The 18,587-nt window shown below is 44.7% G+C and overlaps 1 protein-coding gene across 1 annotated transcript in view; it reads right to left on the bottom strand.

Moving 5' to 3' along the window:
• The window catches only part of LOC120848313 (medium-chain acyl-CoA ligase ACSF2, mitochondrial-like), a 261,125-nt gene extending 242,780 nt beyond the window's left edge, over positions 1–18,345 (bottom strand). Inside the window, exon 1 of the mRNA XM_042288177.1 lies at positions 18,263–18,345. Coding sequence (XP_042144111.1) covers positions 18,263–18,345 — 83 coding nt within the window. The remainder of the gene's footprint in view (positions 1–18,262) is intronic.
• Positions 18,346–18,587: the final 242 nt, after the last annotated feature.

Genomic DNA, 18,587 nt, shown 5'->3' with positions numbered 1-18,587 from the left:
GATACGATCGGCAAGTGAGAAAAAACTTATTTACAGGTTTTCTTGGTCATGTAAAACGCAAGCGAAGTGCTGCAGTCGATTGTTTGTTTTTAAATCTTGTGATAGAATGAAATCTTGTTCTTTGTCGCTATCCGCGTGCTGTTGCGTCGACATTTGTAAATACGCGTAGTAATATTTTCTATTTTATTGGAAAGTGAATAACAAGTTTGTGATTATTGAAACTGCGTTGTTAGTGCTCATGTGTATATTTATACTAATGTTACTTTATTGCCTTTACCGCGTTTATACTAGTATCTTAACTGTATTAAGGTGACAGTATTACTGTATACTCAAGCTCATAGGGAGAAGTAAATTAGTTGACTAAATAGTAAGTTTAGTACCCATGCCACACGAAAAAGCTAATATATTTTCATTAAAAGATATGCAATTTAATCAGTTCGTGATCTAGAGTGATTTTACGAGCGTCGAAAGCTGATGTGTCAGCCCCATAATGTCACTCGATCAAAAGTACATTAATTCTGCCATGTGGCCGTGGTTTAATGTAAGAATTCAGTGACTGCACGCGATAACAGCCGCTTACATGATCGTAAATGGCACTTGTTTGCCGTGCCCGCGTTGACCACGTCTACCTGATTTTTAGCAGTAATATGTTTTCCTGAGTCCAACCACTGCATGTCTCGGCATTTTGCCGAAGTATTTCTGTATAAAAAATGCATTCCTACAGAAATAATTGCGACTCAATGTGTTCGACTCAAAACATTCACATTTTTCTATAGTCGTCTTATACGCATACCTCGTGCCATTTTGTACAGATTGTTTAGCGGTGAAATGTCTTTTCCGTGTAATGAAATGTTTTCTAGACCAGTTGCTATGTGCAGCATTAATTTTAGCTAATAAGACGCACGTTGCGACGGTCGATCCACGAGCGTCGCCTTCGCTTCGTCGCGCGCCCCCGATGGCCTTCCGTTGCGACGTCACGAGAAGAGCGCTACCGTCTTATTTCTAGAAGGTGGTGGTTAGTGTACTATTGGGCTGACGTTTGTATGTGCCGTGTATGTGTATGCGCTTAATGTATATGCTGAGCTGATGCTTGTGGTATCTGTAATGTATCTACATGTGTATATAATAAAGGTGCCAAAAAAGCCCGGAGCGTAATGGTGGCGTGAGCAAATAAAAATATTTTTGTAGCACATAAATTGGACTATCTGTAGTCCGTCGCAACTCGAGAACGTAGGGCGAGGGTAAGACTAACCGGGGAGAAGGAAGCAGACGAAACGCTAAAGAGGGAAGGTTTCCCCCTCTCTTCTCTGCAGCCTCCCGTCTGCTTCCTCCTTTCTTGCCCTCGCCCTACCATCCAAGTACTCTGTAGATATACGTGCGATATCTGGCGGGTGCTCGGACGACACTTCCAGTACAGAATTGAAACTCTCGACCCGCGACGGATACTCAGCCGACTCTTTAAGTACTCTATACACTCCGTGCGACGCGACTGGCACGCCGCCGCGCGGCCGTTACCGAAGGTAGGCAGTGAGAACCCCAGAGAAAACGAAACCGAAACCACGCCACGTACGTTGGTACGCATTGAAGTCGGAGCGGTGCGGTTGCGATGGGTTTTCACAGTATGAAGTGCTGCCGGTGCTGCGCCGTTAAAGGCCCTGTCACACTGAGGCAACACGACGGCAACAGCAACACAACACGTTGTCCAACAGTCGGGCAACTTGTTGCTCGCTCCCCGTGTTGTCCGACAAAGCTGTCACACCGCGGCAACAGCACGACAACATGGACGACAACTAAAATGTTGTCTCGGTATGACAGCTTTCGGCAACAAAAACAGCAGCAACTCGTGTTGGACAACGAGTGTTGCCCTGATCGCTGGCTGAGCGAATTTCGGGCCGGCAACACGACAACATAGATAGATTCGATGGTAGAGTTAGTCCCCTATCAATAAAGTCTTACTCAAATAAAGGCTTGGAAAACGTTATTTAACAATAATTAGGGCTGGCGTGCAGCTAAAATATTTTCGATTAATGTTTTGGTTGCGTAGTTACGGAAAGCAATTTTCGAAATGGTCACAGCTACGGTCGTGAACGTTCAGACTGGTTTTGAAATTAGAACTCCCGAGAGACCAGCGCACATTACGGATAGTGAAATAAAATGGCATGCCTACCCACCCACTAATAAAGTATAATAAAAATAACTCAGAAAACCTAAGATTAAAAAATCGAAGCATAAAACGACCACTCTGATCATGATTGTTGATGCTTGGAACTTGGAAACAGCCGCTACCAGACACCTGATTTGTTTTAAAAATACCCAGGACGTTTTGGGGGAATGAAGCGATCACGTAGCAGCGGTAGGCCAGTAGACAGCGTTGAAAATATTTATTTCACCGATTGTTATGAAGGCCGATGGTGTCGGTGTCGCAGTTTTGAAGCACTGTCAGTTCAGCTCAACACCACGTTACAAAAGACGCTTTGGGGTACTTCCGGTGCTAACGCAATTTTACAGTAGAAATAGGAATTGCATGAAAGAGCCGGACAGAATCACTTCATACGGTGGCGTAAATCACGAAAATACATCAGCGATCCCACTTTCCTCGGTTAGGGCTATTTGCTTTGTCAGCGAATGAAAAACATTTCGATAAAATAAAGAGCGAAAAATACTCCCTGTGTCAAGTTTTCTAATTACAGCCACTGGTTGATGTCGTACCGTGGTAATTCCCGGCCCTTCGAACGCACTAGCACTTTGTAGAGTCACATTTCCAGCGATTCCGCGCCGCACACGAAGGTAAACAATCAAGATGGCGGAGTATTCCCCGTGTTGTCCTCGCCGTCAGCGCGGTGTGACAGGGTTGTCGGACAACAAATCGGGCAACACTGTTGCCGGGCGGCAGCAACATGTTGCCCGACTGTTGTTGTTGCCTCGATGTGACAGGGTCGCCGGCAACACGACTTCCCCGTGTTGCCGGATAGAGTTGTCCAACTGTTGCCTCAGTGTGACAGGGCCTTAAGTACTTCAGCAGTCATGCGTCGCATCTCGTGGGGACAAAGTTTCACAGTTTTTCACCTCGCCGATGTTTTGTGGGACAGTGACAACGATGGACCCGTCCCGTACTACGCGAGAAATTTAGTCTCCTGATCATATCTGCCACTGTGTCGGCACGGCTGACCTATTCTACACTGCCGCTTTGCGCTCTGCGTTTGTTTTCGTGCCAGTGACGCCTACATGTGTTAGCGCCGATGGGACGAACTGAAATGCCATCCCACACTCGCGGGTTTGCAGTGCCAATTTCGTTGGAGCAATGCCCTCCAGAAAAGTTTCGTCCCCATCGTACGTGTCGATGATATTTCCGGAGGAATATGGCACGCAATCTGTACTTCATGTAGAAAGATTTAAACGGTAAAACAAAAGGGACACATATGAATCTAAGGAAAACTACAATAAAACTCGGAACCACTGGAGAATCGACGATTGAGCATGGAAGTTTATGTGGTGTGCTTTCTTTTTTGATCAGCCTCCTTTTGGATCTGGAAACGCTGACACCCCGAGTTTTGTCGACAACAATTTTTTTTTTCTCGGCTTTAAAGCCACCTGTCACAAAGTTGTTCGAACTGGAAGTACCGTCCTGTGGTCCCTTCCTACCTGGAAAGTGTGCACCTCCCGCGATGAGTTGTATTATCTTGACAGCCATTGACGGTCAAAACTGGTTCCCATTTAGTTACGCCGCCCAAACTAAATTTCCGCCTGGTTTCGTTATGCCTTTACTATTTGGTATATTAAGTTGTGTCAAGTTACGGTCATGTCAAAGTACCTGTGTGCCGAAAATCAGCACCTCGCGCAACAGGTTATTACACAACAGCTGACCGCAAAAGCCTTTGACAGCCGAACCGTGTGTTGGCCGACGACTTTGTTTTTGAGGCTTTAGAACCACCTTTCGTAAAGTTGTTTCAATTGGTAGTACAGTCGACTAGTCTCTTCCTACCTGTAAAATCTCCACCTCCCATGACGAGTGGTATTCTCTTGACAGCCCTTTCATGGTCAAAACCGGTTACCATTGAGTTACGCCGCCGAAACCGAATTTCCACCTGGTTTCCCTCTGCCACCTCTTTTTGGTATAATGTGTGCTGCATCGTGTTGCTGTCTAGTCCAAGCACCTGTGTGCCCAAATCTGCACTTCGCACAGCCCGGTTATAACACAACATTTTGTGTCCACTATTGGATATCCCATACAGCTTCATATCTTTATTCGTTAGAAGCATAACTTTCACACCTGCTGTCTTAACGAAACTTGGCACACTTCGTTCACAAACTTAGTGAACATCTCACTCACCTCCCAATGTCATCGTTCCAGCATTTCCGTTTACAGCGACGAGCGACACCAATTTCCCACTCAAAGCAATTAAGGTGGCGGCCGTGTTGCTTTTCGGAAAATTGCTCCAACCCCTTTTTCGGCCGCAGCTAGAGAAGTTACCCCTAATAACGACTCAAACTCAATATATAAGAAGTGGAGAACAGCTAAATGCCCTTCTTGGGCCTGCCCCAGCACTCAAGCAAACGTCAACCTCAACGTATCGGCTCAAAAAACAAAAGTTTCGTCCGTGCGCGCTTCCGACGCCACAGCTTTGCATGCGAAAAGACGCCGCAGGCTGCTGAACGCGCCTCACTGTCGAACGCCAGCTCCTCCGCTAGCGGCGCTACGCGCGTTTTTCAAAGCGCCCCCTATAGTTCCCGCACGGAGTGTATAGATACACGCCCGATTTCCAGCAGGTGCTCAGACGACACGCCAGCTCGATTGACATATGCGATGCCCGGTGTGTAGTCAGCCGATGCTCCAAGTACTCGATGGATGTACGGGCGATATCCGGCGGGTACTCGGACAACTCAATTGACCTAGGATTAAGACGCGACGTCCGGCGTGCACCCAGCCGACGCTGCTGGACTCTATAGATATACTCGGCGTCCGGTGGGTGCTCAGCTTGACAGTTGCGGAACTCCAGTGATATTAGGGAGTTTTCGTAGACCGCGCTGCCTCCTCCGCTAAGCGTTCCGCAACGAAGAAGTTGATACTGCGCCTGCGCGCCGATAGCCTCGACTGTGGAGTTCCGGCTATCGTAGCGGGTTGCGGAGGGCCTTGCGGGACGGCAAAAACGATCTACGAAAACTCCCTATTGTGCTGGTACTGCCCCGCTTTTGAAACGATATTTTCTAGACATCGTGTGGATTGGAAGAACCGCATATTCTGAGTATTCGCCAACAATATTGTGTAGATACTCGCCTAATATTCTTGTGCCGATTGGGCTCTCCCTCCCCCCCTTCGATCCGCCCCTGGGTGTTGCCGGATACGCCACACACAGTGTGAATGCATCGGAATACCGAGAGTCGCCAAGTTTCCGTGCCCACCTAAAGCACTCTTTACACACTTGCAACCGAGTACGACGGAGAGAGACAAGACCTGTTTTTGAGCGTCTGGTGACGGCGTAACACCCGATGCGCCGCTGCGGAGCAGGTCCTACTCCGACGCACGAGGCTTAAAAACCGGTCTTTTCCTTCATAGTCCTACTCTGTTGCAACTGTGTGGACGGCGCTTAAAGGAATACTTCAACAAAATTTGAAATATGACCGTCGTGTTCAAAAATAGGTTGAGTATGATCCATAATGTCTGTAAATGACAATCGCACGATTGTATTATGAGCCTGGTGGCTGTATTTTTCGTTATAAATGGCCTTCTCTGGCAAGCGCTCGGAAAAAAGCCAGCGGAGAGCACGTGACATCCAACGCAATCATGACGTAGTTCGTCTCGGGACGAGCAAAGCTACGGCGAGGCTGACGTCGAGAAGATAGCCTAGTCGTTCCAACCACCGAAGCAGCTGCTTTTGTACGAATTTTGAGTGACGGGTTAATCATCTAAAATCTTGTAGAGGGACAATAGCGACTTCTGGGACACGCAAAAGGAATCTCGGGAAGAAGGAAGTTCCTCCTTGCCGTCTTCTCTCGTGAATTGCTGGAGGCGAGACAGTTATCGTCATTACTTGTCAAGGTTCCTAGACGGGCATTACAAACGAGGCGTTAGCGACATCCTCCGGCTGCTCTTTGCTAATCATTTAATTCGTTTTAAAATTCCTTTTCGGGACTTTTTATCAAGAAATTTGTGTGTTCGATGAGATACTGCTCCTTTGAACACATATAGACCAAAAGATGAGTGCCGAAATTTCGTTGTAATATCCCTTTAACAGTGGCTGTGTAATGCTCCGAGGGGTCCTCGTTAACACGACTCACATGTTCCTTTCGTTCCCAGGGCTGTAGAGTCGTGAAGTTGAACCCGCTTAATTTGCGATTTTTTGCCGGATCCTCGAACGGCCCTATCGGAGTCTGTGCTTCGCGCGGAGGTTGCTCTCGAGTTGTTGTCCCCATGCCCGGAGAAGGGGCAGTAAAGTACAAGACTCGCGTTGCCGCTTGGCATTGTACCGGTTCTCCACCGTGTTTGTGACCGCGTTGGGACGCGAGGGCGCGCGGAGGGATAACGGCTTAGAGTTAGGGTGGAAAGACGGGTAGGTGGGGAAAGCTTCCCGAGCGAGGTGGCGGTCTTGCGATGACGTGACGATTTGTTGATATTTTTATCCTGTACAGATGCGCCGTATGCGCCCAAAAACGTGGGGTTCACGTCGGCGGGTCAGGGGAGTTTAATGAATCTGGTAACGGCATGGCTGCCGGTGGCCTGTAACTGTTCTGCGTTGGGCCAGCCCGTTGCTCTACAAAACGGCAGACTCTTCAGGAATGGGTAGCGGGTGTTGAAATTCAGCGGTAAATGCCGTAGCCAGTTTGACGCTGAGGAAAGTATATATGCAAAGCAAATATCGTTTATTAACTCGTCAATTTCGAAAACCGGCCGGTTAGATTACACACTTCGATGGCGCGCTTGTTGCGCGGAACATAAAAAAGCGCGTGCGGGGTGCGTGCTTTGTTCGAACCTGGCCAGTCTTTTTAGTCGCAAGAACTCTTGTGATATATGAGGTGTTTTGACTTGGTCTATGCGGGCTTTCTGCGTACCCTGCTGGGTTCATTCATGGACACGTTTGGATTGAGATCTAAAAGTGTTGCGAGACGCTTAAAGGCGGGCGCTCAAAATTTTCTCAGCGTGGCAGAAAATTCCCCTTCTTTTCTTTTTTTCCTCCTCCCCTTTCCTCCTCCATTTTCCTCCTCGCTTTTTCCGGCCTTCTCGCACGAGGGCTAATGGGCTTACCGCCCCCCCCCCCCCCCCCCCCCCTCGACAAAATCTGTAACCCTTCAAGGTTCTCTGCTTCAATCCCAAACATCAGGGATTAGTTAGTCAGGCTGGATATTAGCTCGGAAGGGTTCGGGCTGGCTTGCTTTTCAACTTTTCTTTTTTTTTTTACTCATTTTGTGCAGCTCTAAAAGTCAACACCAACTAGCCCAACAAGTTCTTTTACATTCAGATACTTCCGCATGCGGCCACATACGCTACAACACCGCATATTCATCTCGAGTGAACGGAACTTGAACATCACAGCAGAAGGAAAAAAAGATGGGTATTTTTATCTGAACTTTGAGCTCTACCAAGAGAGTTGAAAATTGGTCGTTCTAACAACGGCACACTGAAGAGTGATTGTATCACTATTGTGTTTTTGCTTTTTGTACAAAGTAAAAATCATGAGTAATTACAAGTCAAAAATATTGCAGTCAGAGGGACACAGTCTGACCATTTCTGGGGCATAATATATAGGTTCGTACTACAGGTGTTTTCTAGAGTGACGGCCGCCTCGTTGACGCTACTAAGAAGAGTAAAAACAAACTTCCATAAAAAGTGAAACGATTTAAGGTATATTTCATCTATCTTCAGCCTTTGAAAAAAATTTCTTCGTGGCCAAAGGTGCATTTAGTTTCTGTCAACAAATGTAACTGAAAACTCGACAGCCGACAAATATCTTGCGTATCAGCAAAGAGAACGGGAAACACGGAGATTGAACCGCAAAATCACAATTTTCTTCGCGTAAAATAGTGCAACTAGTAATAGTAGCATATTATGCCATTTATTAAAAGACAGCAGGTATTACGAAGCTTTCATTCTCTTCTGTTCCCATTTGTTCGCTGATTAAAAAATGGAATGCCCAGATAGCCTCTGCAGCCCTTGCATCGTAATTATTCGGGGCTCTGTCAGGGTGGGCGAAGGCCAGCGACCATCTAAAAAAAACAAAAAAAAAGGAGTTTGGAAGGTGTATTACCGCAAGTTTTGGGGCTGCTTGGCTAATTTAGGCGTCTGGCGTTCCCCGCCTACTTAGAAAAGAAGCGGAACAGCGGCCAGCTCAACGTCGTCACCAAGCGGGAAATCATGCCGAAATGTGTCCTTGAGCACAAGCGAGATCTTTACCCGAACCCAGCCGGGATTCGCCGCAATTCCTAATTAATCTATTGAAAAAAACTATAAAAAGGGGTAAGCTTAAACGATATGTCAATTTTTTAATATAGTCATGCGGACTAACTGTCCACAAGTACAGAAAGAAATGCAGTAGAAATGAAGAGCTCTATTGTGTTCTTTATGTCCATACTTGTCTTTCGCCCTGTTCGCCATCAAAAATAAATTCTGCAATATCTGTAGATTATGCCTGGTTATGTTGTCTCTAAAAGAAATGTAATCAAGCAAGTTAGGTACCGTGCCACAATTTGTGCAAATACAATTTTATGTGGAATTCAACGTCAAAACAGTACTTCCACGGGAAATAATGCATCCGTCGTTCTTCGCCTTCCTGAAGCTATGAACTACCGATCTCGGCTACAGGACTTTTGGGTCCAGAAAATATCACGCTCAGTAGAAAATTCGCCTTTTCTACCAAAAGTACTGGAAATTATTTATTTTTGAAACAGGTCGGGTGGTGACGCGTGTTTGAGTGTAGGACCGTTGACTGGGCACTGGTTTGCGCCAAGAGTGCGGTGCTTCCTTTCATGCTGCCTGCGACGAGTGTTGAAATTTGAATATAGCAGAAATAAAATCAACTGACACTCTTATAATTATTTTAAACTTGCGCTTTTTTTAGGCATTAAGATTTTGATCGTATCTCTTATTCATTGTCGTCTTCGATGAGGGAACAACTTGCCGAGGAGGCCGCGCTGTCCGCGTACGCGGCTTGACAGGTAAGGTCGCGAAAGCTTTTCACGAATCTTTATAAAGACCAAGCATAAAAAGGAAAGGCGTTTACAAATCTCTGTAACGCGAAATTAGAACGCAGCCACTTTACGTCAATGAAACAAACTTTATGTTTTGGGCAGACGTCTTGCGAGAGTTGCAGTATTTTTTAATTTTGCCTAATAAATTAAATGTTTAGGACTAAGTACCAAACTTTTTTTAAATGTATTAAGAACCGAAATGTCAACTGGAAAGTTCTAGAGCGCCTTGGGAAACACCCGAATTAGCTGTTTGCAAATTGATACGGCTCGCGTGGCTTCCTTCTGACTAGTAATAAAGCTTATGAAACATGACAAAATACCCCATGATAAAGCGCCCGCCCCATCATAAACTCAATTTTGAATGTCCCGCGATTTGTTTTTATAGGCCGAAAAAAAAAAAAGATGCATGCAAGACGCGTGCCCTACGCTTTATTTATATATAAAAAAAATCTGCCCTCTGTTTTATACACAACGTTGTTTTTTTTTGTTTTTTTACCTACTAGATATTAGAAAAAACGTGCAAATTAACGTTTTGTGAATGTGAGCTATACGGCCAGGCGAAGAATGGGTTTAAGAAAGAACGCAACAAAAACCGACTGAGTACCTAACATTTGTTAATGAACTTTTTGATTATAAAAGAAAACGGGATAGTTGATTTATAAAGTTGTTGGGCATAATCGAAAGCCACCAAATTGTCCAGTAAAAATTAGCGCCATTGCGGTTTGTGTAGGTGAGCTATACGGCCAGGCGAGGATTAGGTTCAAGAAAGAACGCAACTAAAACCGACCGATTGCCTAAAATTCGCTAATTAACCTTTTAATTAGAAAAGAAAACGGCATCGTGTATTGAGAAAGTTGTTGGCAAAAATCGCAAGCCACCAAACCAAACTGTATTATTGCTTTCTAGTATGGGGTACCACTTGCAAAACAAACTATAATGGGCTCATTCGTTTACAACAACGCATAATACGAATTGTAGCCAGCGCAAAATACGATAGCAATGCTAATGAATTACTTGGAAAACTTAACATCTTACCGCTCAATAGGCTATACCACTATAAACTTGGACAGCTAGTTCATGCAAAAGGAATAAATAGCTTTGATTTAATTCCCTCAAATCTAACGGACTATAACCTAAGGGCAAAGTCAGCTTACAAACTCCCACGAACTAGGACGAATTACGGCAACCAAAAGATCAACTTCCAGATACCCCAACTCTTAAACGCTCTAGGCAACAACGTATTGCTTGCCGGCACCACAGGGGCTTTTAGAAAGCAGCTTCGCTCCTTCTTGGTCGAACATGAGATACGTATTGTGTAAATATAGATATACTAATGGTTTTTACTTTTGCCTGCATATGTTTTTATTGTTTTAAGGGTGAATTATGGGAAAGGAGTTTTTTTCCTGGCCATTTTTTATTTGTCACTGTTTTAGATTCTCTTTTTGACTAACGACCGTAAAATATATGGTACTTTTTAATCGTGGAATGCTGTCCATACACAAGCATTATACTTATTTTTTACACTATGCACTTTGTACTATGTAATTCATGCGTATACTTATTTTTACATAGTATACTTTATAGGCCTTTTTTTTTTTGCTGTTTTATTTACATATTGTGTTTCTTCTCTATCACTCCCTAACAATGTCTAATGGCGGGCGGTGTTGATTTATTGTGCTTCCTGATGTTGTTTGTACGCATATGTATTTTTTTTTGCCTTGTATGATGTCTGGGTGTTATCACGATGTTGTGTTACTGTGGGTTTCTGCATGCGCGGATTCTCTTTTTTTTTTGCTTTTTGCTTTTTTTCTGTATTTGCCGCTGGATTTTGCCGTCCCCTGCCGGCCGCTGGCACCTCGTCAGGCAACCTGTTTGCCTTTTGTGCCAGCGGACCGTTCAAGTCGAATTTGTATTTGACTTGAAAAAATAAAATGATTGATTGATTGATTGATTGATGTCCAATCTTAAAAAGATGTAACGCGCGTACACTATTATACGGCGTCCTGATACGGCGTCCTCCTAATTTGGGCGTGAAGATATAGTTCTGATTTTTATGTGGGCTCCATCTCCGCGTGGCACAGCCTAATGCTATAAAGCCAAAGCGACAAATCATGCGCATCGCTGTGACAACGCCACTGTATAGAAGGGGCGAGGAGTGCGGCGGCCGAAAAGATTGCGGTAACACGATTCGCGTCAAAATTAGGTTTTTTAAGACGCCGTGAACAACTTCATGTGCACTACATCTCTTTAAAAATGATTGATTTGGTGCTTTTGATGACTAGAAATAAGGCGCAAATCGCAATTGCATAACTCTAACGTATTTTTAAAAAAAATGTCTAGTCGTTAAAAAAAAGTCGCCCTGTATAAGCACGATTGTAAGGCAGTTCTTTACGTCTGGCGACATCATTACGGCATGGAAGGAGACGTTGACCACAGATCATACGCTGTGTATGATCTGTGGTCACTGTTCTTTTTCGTACGAGAATGAGCAAACATTTGATGCCAAATAAAAAAGATTTAGTATTCACCAAATTCGGCTTGTTTACTTGATTCAAATCGATATTTGATTTGATTATACTTATTTTGTACCCGCACACGCCTACTTTATTCCCTAATGAGTTACAAGTGATAATTACATTTTTTTTTTGTCGTGCGAGGTTATCAAAATTTATTATTAACAATCGGAGCTATGTGATTACGCGGAGGAGGCGCATTTGAAGATATTCAAAATTGTCCTGAATACACAAACAACTTCAAACGTCTTGCTGTTTGGGTCCTTTCCTACTTGCAGGACCAATAATAAAGCCAAAACCTTATAGAGGAGACTATCTCTATCAACTCAACGCGCAAACACGATGTGAAGCGTGTCTGCGTACGTTGGAAAAGAGATACCGGCGAGGCAAACAATAGCGTCGAATGTTCATGCATCAAAATGGTCCGTGCACCGAAATATCCGCGCACCGAAGTCTTTGCAGCAAAAGTCCGTACACTGAAATGTCTGTGCACCAAAAGGTCCGCACCGAAATGAACTACATCAAAACGCTCTACACCGAAACGTGCTAGACCCACTACGAATGGGATCCTCCGTCACCTCTGCCGGTTTACGAATTATAATGATTCAGAACCACTGGTCTATGGAGCGCCATCCCTGATATACAGAAAACGCCGCTCGTATTTCCCGTTGTCGCCATGAATCCTCCTAAACAACGAAAGATGCCAAATCAGATATTTATATTAAAATTGATACTTCAATTACTACTTCTTTGAGCAGAACAAGGCATTTGTGCTCTCACAACAGCAAGAATCGTCCTGCAAACCAGTGCTAAAAAAAGCCAATGCAACTCGTTGGGAAGAGCAAGTGCCAAGCTCGCTCAAAACAGATACTCGGTTGGTTCAGCTCCTTGTCGCAGGTGTGCCGGCTGGCCTCTGGATAATCTTTTCAAATCCTTGAAGCTTTCATTTCCTCCACTCCAAAGTTGTCAAAAACAAAGAAAAAACAAAAAAACAAGCAACCGGCAAAAAAAAAAAAGAAAATGGCGATGAGGAAACGAGAGGCGATTTCCTCCTTTCACAGTGGCGAGAAGGAAAGTGAGGGTCGGGTTCCTTCTCTCTGCTTGATGGCCGGCCTTTAAATGAGATACCTTCATTGCTCGAGCCTTGCCGGCCATGACAGTCGCAAGGAAACTTTTCAGTCATGTGGTGTTGTGGCTAGGCCGGGGGAGAATTTGCATGTGCATCGATACGCTGATCGCGATTGTTGAGCTTGTGCAGGGCCAGGACTCACAGTGGCTACTCCGTTACACTTCAGTGTGGACCCCCGTTGCACGCTCGTCGCTCTTGTTTGGAGATTATCCCCTAACAGTGATGCGGTAAGCTTTGGCGCAGAACCAGAGGTTGCGGACAGAGCCTTGTAAGAAGAAACTTTATGGGTGCATTATCTGGCACATCAAAACGTTTGCCTTTTATGCTGGCCCAAATTGCTGGTACTGCGAGACACGGGACTCTCGGAACGGTGGTTATCCATCCCGATGACGGCATGATGCGTAGAGTTGTCGTAGCTTGCTTGTAGCGTGAGTGTCGCAAGCAACTTGTAAATGTGCGGAAATGTTAATTGGTGGTGGTAACGGCAGGTTTTGTTCGTCGGCAATTGTTATTCCCACCTCGCTAAAGGTGCGAAATTTGCTGGTGCATGTGATGTAAGACGCTTATCTTTCGTTCTGATATTTTTTTTTTGTATTTCGTGAGATGTGATTTATAGCTGAGGGGGAAATTAATTCTATTGTCGCAGCAGCGCATTTCTAGCTCTAGGTTATATTATGTTTCATTTTGGAAGAGCGCTATTAAATTGTGGTGTATACGAACAATAGTTGTGTAATGACTGGTCACAACTCGACAACAGTTTAGTGTTGTTGTTTGCTTCCTGAGTTAATGATTAGTTTTATTTATGCGTATGTATTTCGAACATGTAGCGTGACGACCTTGATGACTTCTACAAACAAGAAAAATTTTGAGAAAGACGTTTTGTTTTTGCACATATATTATTCTTAATGCCCCCTCCCCTCAAATTGCTTCTTGAGTTAATGATTAGTTTTATTTATGCGTATGTATTTCGAACATGTAGCGTGACGACCTTGATGACTTCTACAAACAAGGAAAAGTTTGAGAAAGACGTTTTGTTTTTGCACATATATTATTCTTAATGCCCTCTCCCCTCAAAACAAAAATCCACATGTTTTTTAACGGTTGGCATCACTGTAGAAGAAAGCCAACTGATAGCAGCTCTACCATCGAGCCCATGAGTGTTTATGTTTTAAGCCGGAAAACATGCCAATCCTCGCTAAAAAGTTTGTGGAGGGAGGGCTTCATGATTGTTCAAGAAAAGCATACAATACGCTTTCCAGTCGTACGTGTAGCCTTGCAAGCTCTGAGGTGCACGTTTCTATCGCAAAGTAGCGGCAGATTCAACATGGCTGCCATCTGCCCCCCACTGGCGGCCAGCTGTAGCCGACTCTTCGTGCAGTAAAAGCGCCAAATAATTGTCGGACAGTTCATGAAGTTTTTATAGATGGGCAAGTCAGGCGCACGGTACGTTTCCCGGCCGTCCGTGGGCCTTTACAAGCACCGAGGAAGTGATTCCCATCATGACGTGGCTGCGGAATCAACAAGGCGCCCAACTTTCCGCCCGTCCGGCTAACCTTAGCGCCACCTCCTTGGGAACTTTGAGCTGCCTTCTGACAGTCAGGAGGTGTGCCGGAAGCCCTCGCGAATCTAGAGACCTTCGCTCGATGATGGCATAACGACCAGGCGATTAGTGCCGACATCGACCACCGTCGTTTTTGCGGCATTCGCCAGTATAGGACGCGCGTTTGCCTCCACCGTTTTCGATTTTCAGCCATCGGCCGCCGGTCTAAATGGACAGACGACAGTTCGTCCTCGACAGCACACGCAAATGTGTCGTGTTTTTTTTTTTGTTTTTTTTTTCGAAAATTGTTTTTTTTTTTTAGTTTTAGAGCCCGTTTTTAATGCTTGTTTACTAGTGCGTCCGAGTCCCACAAGTTGTTCAAGGGGAAACCATTTTTCACTTTCTACCTTTCAGGCCATCAGCCGCAAGCTGTTTTTTCAGTTGTATCACTATCGTTTTTTTTCGTCGCAGGTGTAACTGTAGCTAGCAAGTGTTCTCTTTTGTTGAGCGTAAAAAAGCGTTCTGTAGTGAAATGGGAATAGTGTTGTGTAATTAAAAGGCTTTGTTTTAAAAAAAGTCCAAGAAGACAGAAGATAGAATTTGCCACTGTATCCGTAGTGCAAAATAAACCAGTTTCTAATCGCAATCTCTGTGAACTGCTCAATGTGTACTAGATGGTTCGAGTTTTTGAGGTCAGGAAAGGATATTTACTGGCATTATTCAATAAACATATAAAAAGCATTATTATACTACTGCATAAAGGCATTTTAATGCAACTGGAAACTTTTAGTACATTACCGAATACATTATAGGGCATCTCGAATATATTATCGCCGTACTCTTAGTGCATACCCGCAAATATGTTTGAAATATATGTCAGTAAATGCATTTCGAATGCGGACGAAAATATGAAAAGGTATATGCATCAAATGAATACAACATATGGTTCAAATATAGTAGTTTTTCGCTAAGGAAAGGAACCCTACAAACTTTAGGGTGAAGGGTCCGTTCATCATAATGTAAAAACAGCGCAAACAAACACGGACGAAGGAGAAGAAACACACAGACGGGACAAGCGCTGACTCGCAACTAAAACTTTATTACTCGAAAAAGGAAAAAGAAGAAAATAAGATAAAAACACACATACCAGGAAGACCCTAAATCAGCACTTTCACTGAGACGTGTACGTGTTAGCCCCTTCCCCCATCAGCACCATCACATCACCGTGTGGCCAACCTCTCACTTTCTCGCGCAGAAATTCAAATTTTTTTTTTTTGTGAAAGCGTTATTGAGGCCTCACTCACACACATTGTCACCCAGAGTGACAATGTGAAAGGCCTCGAGCACTTCTCTCCCCAATCTATCTTTGTTTCGTCCTAATACTGCAGTGTCAGGGAAGGACGGTTTACACTTGCATACGTTGCAGTGCAACGAGAGGTGCCCTCCAACCGGGGCACTAAGGGAGTAGTTATGCTCTCTAAGCCGATCGTTTAAACAACGTCCTGTCTGCCCGGCGTAACACTTATTACACGAGAGGGCAATCTTATAAACAACCCCCTCACAGCATCTCACGAACGGTTTCGCATGTTTCTTTCTGCACTCTCCTTTTAGGTGCCCTTCCGCTCTCGCTTCAATACTAGAGCAAACCTCTTTAAGTGTGAGGGGGGCTGAAAACACCACCGGTATGTTATATCGGCTCCCGACTTTCTTTAGACTATGGGAGATTTCGTGGATATACGGGATCACTACAGGCCTTTTCTTTTCTACGCCGGGCTTATCCGCCTGGGATCCTTTAGTCCGCTTCAATAATGCACTTGCAACGTCAGACAGTAACGCCGGTGTAAATCCTGCTGTTCGTAACCTTTGCACCTGTGTCCCAAAGCTCTCAGAAAGCGTATGAGGGCACGACTTTTTCAAGGCTGCACCCAAGCAAGAGAGTGCTATGCCCCTCTTAATCAGTTTCGAATGAGCCGACCTGTAATCCAGACGGCCCTTCTTAGATCGCGCAGAGTAGCGCCAACACATGTGACCCTCGCTGGAGCGGAGGGAGAGGTCAAGGTACTGGAGAACCCCCCCTTTAGGTACCTCCACAGTAAACCTGAGCCCTCCGCCACACTCCGCAATACCTGTCATCACCTCATCCACAGACGTCCCAGTCACGCCCCCTCCGTCCCAGTCCTCGTGAAACACTAAAAAGTCATCGACGTATCTGACTACTTTTTTAACCTTGGTGTTGTATAGAGATCTCTCTATATCACGGTCTACTTCCGCCAAGAAAATGTCACTTAAAATTTGAGCCACACTCGAACCTATGCGAACTCCCACTTTTTGCAGAAAGGTCCGTTTTCTAACGTTTTGGTTCTCTGGATTTGTATAACCTGTATTTATTCCACCCGCCCTATGCAATGCCCAATTCGGGCCCTTAAGGTGAAAAAAAATTAAAATAATGAATGAATGAAGGTCGTTTGGACCAAGTCCAAACTTTTTTTCAGAGGCTCGAAGCTTATCGCACTTTTGAACTCCACAGTTTGAAAAGATACAATACTGTCAATAATGTCTAACTTTGTAGCGTTCATAACTTGGAAGTTGGAAAATATTAAAATATTGTGGAGCGAAGAATTTGAAAGTTGGAAAATCGTCAAAGCTCTTAACGTTGCGGCGTTTGACTTCCGCCACCCGCCGCAGGTGATCGACCAGACGACTCGTTCTGTGGACTTGGGCAGGGTTTATCACCATGACCGACAGGTTTCCGGACAAGCCAAACAGTCAATGCCCCTGGCCCGACTCGGCCGTCTTATTTATAGGCGGCTGTGGGAACCGCCCCCGCCGTTGGTGTCGGCATTCGCCGTTGCGTGGCGGGCCGAGCGCCCCACAACGTAAAAATACCAAAGTTGAAAATTGTTCGAACCGTTCGAACACTAATGTTCAATCTTCGAGCTTCTTGCTAGAAAGCAAAGTTCCCTGCATACCCAATTAAAACCTACCACATATGCGTGCTGAAAATATTAGTCATACAACAGTGGGTATGTTTAACAATAACCTAAGATATTTGGAATTTCAAAATGCCTAGACTGAGGTGTTAATTTCCAACTACAGTCATGTCTCGTGATTACGGACTATGGTAATCTAGGTACCCCACTATATAGAAACCGATTTCGGGGACAAACTGGGAAAATGCGTGCACTTTTGTCTAGTTTTTATGAACAACTCACATCATGGACAATTTTTGGGGAGAACAAAGGTGCCCATATTGACGAGACATCACTGTATAACGTTTCAATCACTTCATTCACCTGGCGCCATCTGGTCCAGGTGGCGCATCAGTATGTAGAGTGTTTCGGCAAGATACGAAGGTTTCGCTTAACGTGACTGCCCGCTCCACACTCTCAAGAAAAAAAAGGTGCAAAAGTGTGTGTCCTTACACCCTTTATCCCATAAAATACACCCCAAAACTTCATTTCGACGTACAGAGACCTATATTCGAACAGTCGGCCCCATATTTTACAACGGCTTGATAACGGTGCGATATAACTTTTTAAATAGCTAAAGTACGTATCAAAGATCACATAAATAAAACACCGAGTTTTTACAGTAGGGCAAAAAAAAACCCGATTATTTTTTTGTTGTTTTCACTAAAACGTACATCAGCTATTTTAATAAGTTGTACCACACGGCTATCAAGCGCCTCGTAAAATTTCGGGCCGTCTGTTCGACTGTATGGCGCTGTACCTCGAATTGAACTTTTGGGGTGTATTACATGGGATAAAAGGTGTAACGATACACCCTTTTACACCCCTTTTTCTTGAGAGTGCACTATCGAAGAAATGACCTAGGTATTTTTGTTTGCGCATTCTGGACGAAACATTTGAAGCACCAAGACGGGCAGGGCGTTGGACTCACCGTTTGCGGTGTTTCATTGGGTTGACTCTTCTTCTGATGCAGCGGAGAGGATTGAACACGGCCCGAGCGCGAAGTGAAATCATCTTGGCTGCAAGCTTTACAAGTGAGGACGGGTCGAAGGCACGAGTGATAACGGAATATCGCGTGCGAGGCAACTGGGTATGACCCCGTCGCGTGGTCTTGAAAAATAACACACTGATTCCCGAACCTAAGGGGGGGGGGGGGGGGGGGGGGTAATGAGCTAAATTTATTTTTATGTTATTCGATGGCGATAAAGACAGTACGAGTAGAGCAACACATCCGCAATAAATGGGGTCTACAAATG

This window comes from Ixodes scapularis, unplaced genomic scaffold (assembly GCF_016920785.2).
Source record: "Ixodes scapularis isolate PalLabHiFi unplaced genomic scaffold, ASM1692078v2 ptg001212l_1___fragment_1__unscaffolded, whole genome shotgun sequence".
NCBI classification, from domain to species: Eukaryota; Metazoa; Arthropoda; class Arachnida; order Ixodida; family Ixodidae; genus Ixodes; species Ixodes scapularis.
This window is presented reverse-complemented; position numbering and strand designations above follow the sequence as displayed.